This window comes from Penaeus chinensis, chromosome 8 (assembly GCF_019202785.1).
Source record: "Penaeus chinensis breed Huanghai No. 1 chromosome 8, ASM1920278v2, whole genome shotgun sequence".
NCBI classification, from domain to species: domain Eukaryota; kingdom Metazoa; phylum Arthropoda; class Malacostraca; order Decapoda; family Penaeidae; genus Penaeus; species Penaeus chinensis.
The window spans coordinates 4,547,154-4,548,272 of record NC_061826.1 but is presented as its reverse complement, the minus strand read 5'-3'; the positions used below and the strand labels follow the sequence as shown (position 1 = coordinate 4,548,272).

The following is a 1,119-nucleotide window of genomic DNA, read 5'->3' as shown; positions in this document are numbered from 1 at the left end:
GAAGCCATTTAAAAAAAGGAACACCCAAGGATGCTATTGAATATGCAGAAAAATTACATACAACATCAAAAACAGTGGAACAAGCAACTGTAAGTTGTTCTCTGTTAGTGGATGTAAATCTAGCAGCAGGAGAATACAAAGATGCTCTTTCAGCAGCACAAACACTAGTAACTCTTCACTCATTTAACAGTGATGCCTGGTTGAAGCTAGCTTGTGTATATGCAGCTCTCTACAATGTTGCCATTCCAAATGTACAAGATCTCATGAAACTTTCTGCTTCAGGCAAGGTTAAGGTTCAAAATACGGACAGCGATTTAGAAACTTGTGATAATTCAGATGAGGAAATTCTGATGCTGGGGGAGACATTGTTGAGTTTGACCAATGAAGCTGATCAAGATATTTCTACAATGGGGGACATTGATGTGGCAGTGCAATTAGTTGCAGCCTCTCTCCTGAGGTCCTTTGTTCTTCTGAAGAAAACAGTAGGAACAGCTGTTGGATTTGCTGCTGGATTTAGTGTGTTGTATCAGAAGAAAATTCTCAAGGACTTGAACATGTTGATGCATGCAGATGCACTGCAACATTTGCGACAACAAGTTTTGAAAAGTGGAGACATAATGGAGAAAATGAGCATTCCGTCACAGGAAGTGGCAGACTTTGTGGACAGAGGGAGTTCCAGATTCAAGTCAGAAGAGGATGAGAGTTGCTTTGAGGGAATATCACAGCAGAACTTTGAAAGTCGATGGTTCAGTTGGATTTGCTAAAAGAAACAAAACAAAACATCAGCCTCACTGTGACACAAGAAAGAAAGATTTAATGCAGTAATTTGATTGAACATTAAAATTAAAGTATGACATTTTATTTGTATTTTCTATTTTTCCACTACCATAGTTGAAACTCTGATTATATATGACATCTTGAATAGCCAGCTATTTCCTTCTGATTTGTATGTTATTCTATTGCTGTTGTTTCTTCATTTATTATGATATTTAGAAGTAAATATTGATTTCTTCATTCTTCTCTTTTAGTAAATATATTAAGGTATAATTATTGATGAGCAAGTAAAAGGTATGATTAATTACAAATTACTTTTCAAATCAAGATGGTTAACAAGTGTCT

General features: G+C 35.7%; 1 protein-coding gene across 3 annotated transcripts in view; it reads left to right on the top strand.

Annotated features, from left to right (window-relative positions):
- Positions 1 to 861, top strand: part of LOC125028047 — a 5,201-nt gene extending 4,340 nt beyond the window's left edge. For all 3 annotated transcript variants that reach the window (XM_047617329.1, XM_047617328.1, XM_047617327.1), the window contains one exon: positions 1 to 861. This exon is cut by the window's left edge and continues 287 nt beyond it. In XM_047617329.1, coding sequence (XP_047473285.1) covers positions 1 to 764 — 764 coding nt within the window. In that variant the 3' untranslated portion in view covers positions 765 to 861.
- The last annotated feature ends 258 nt before the right edge of the window (positions 862 to 1,119 follow it).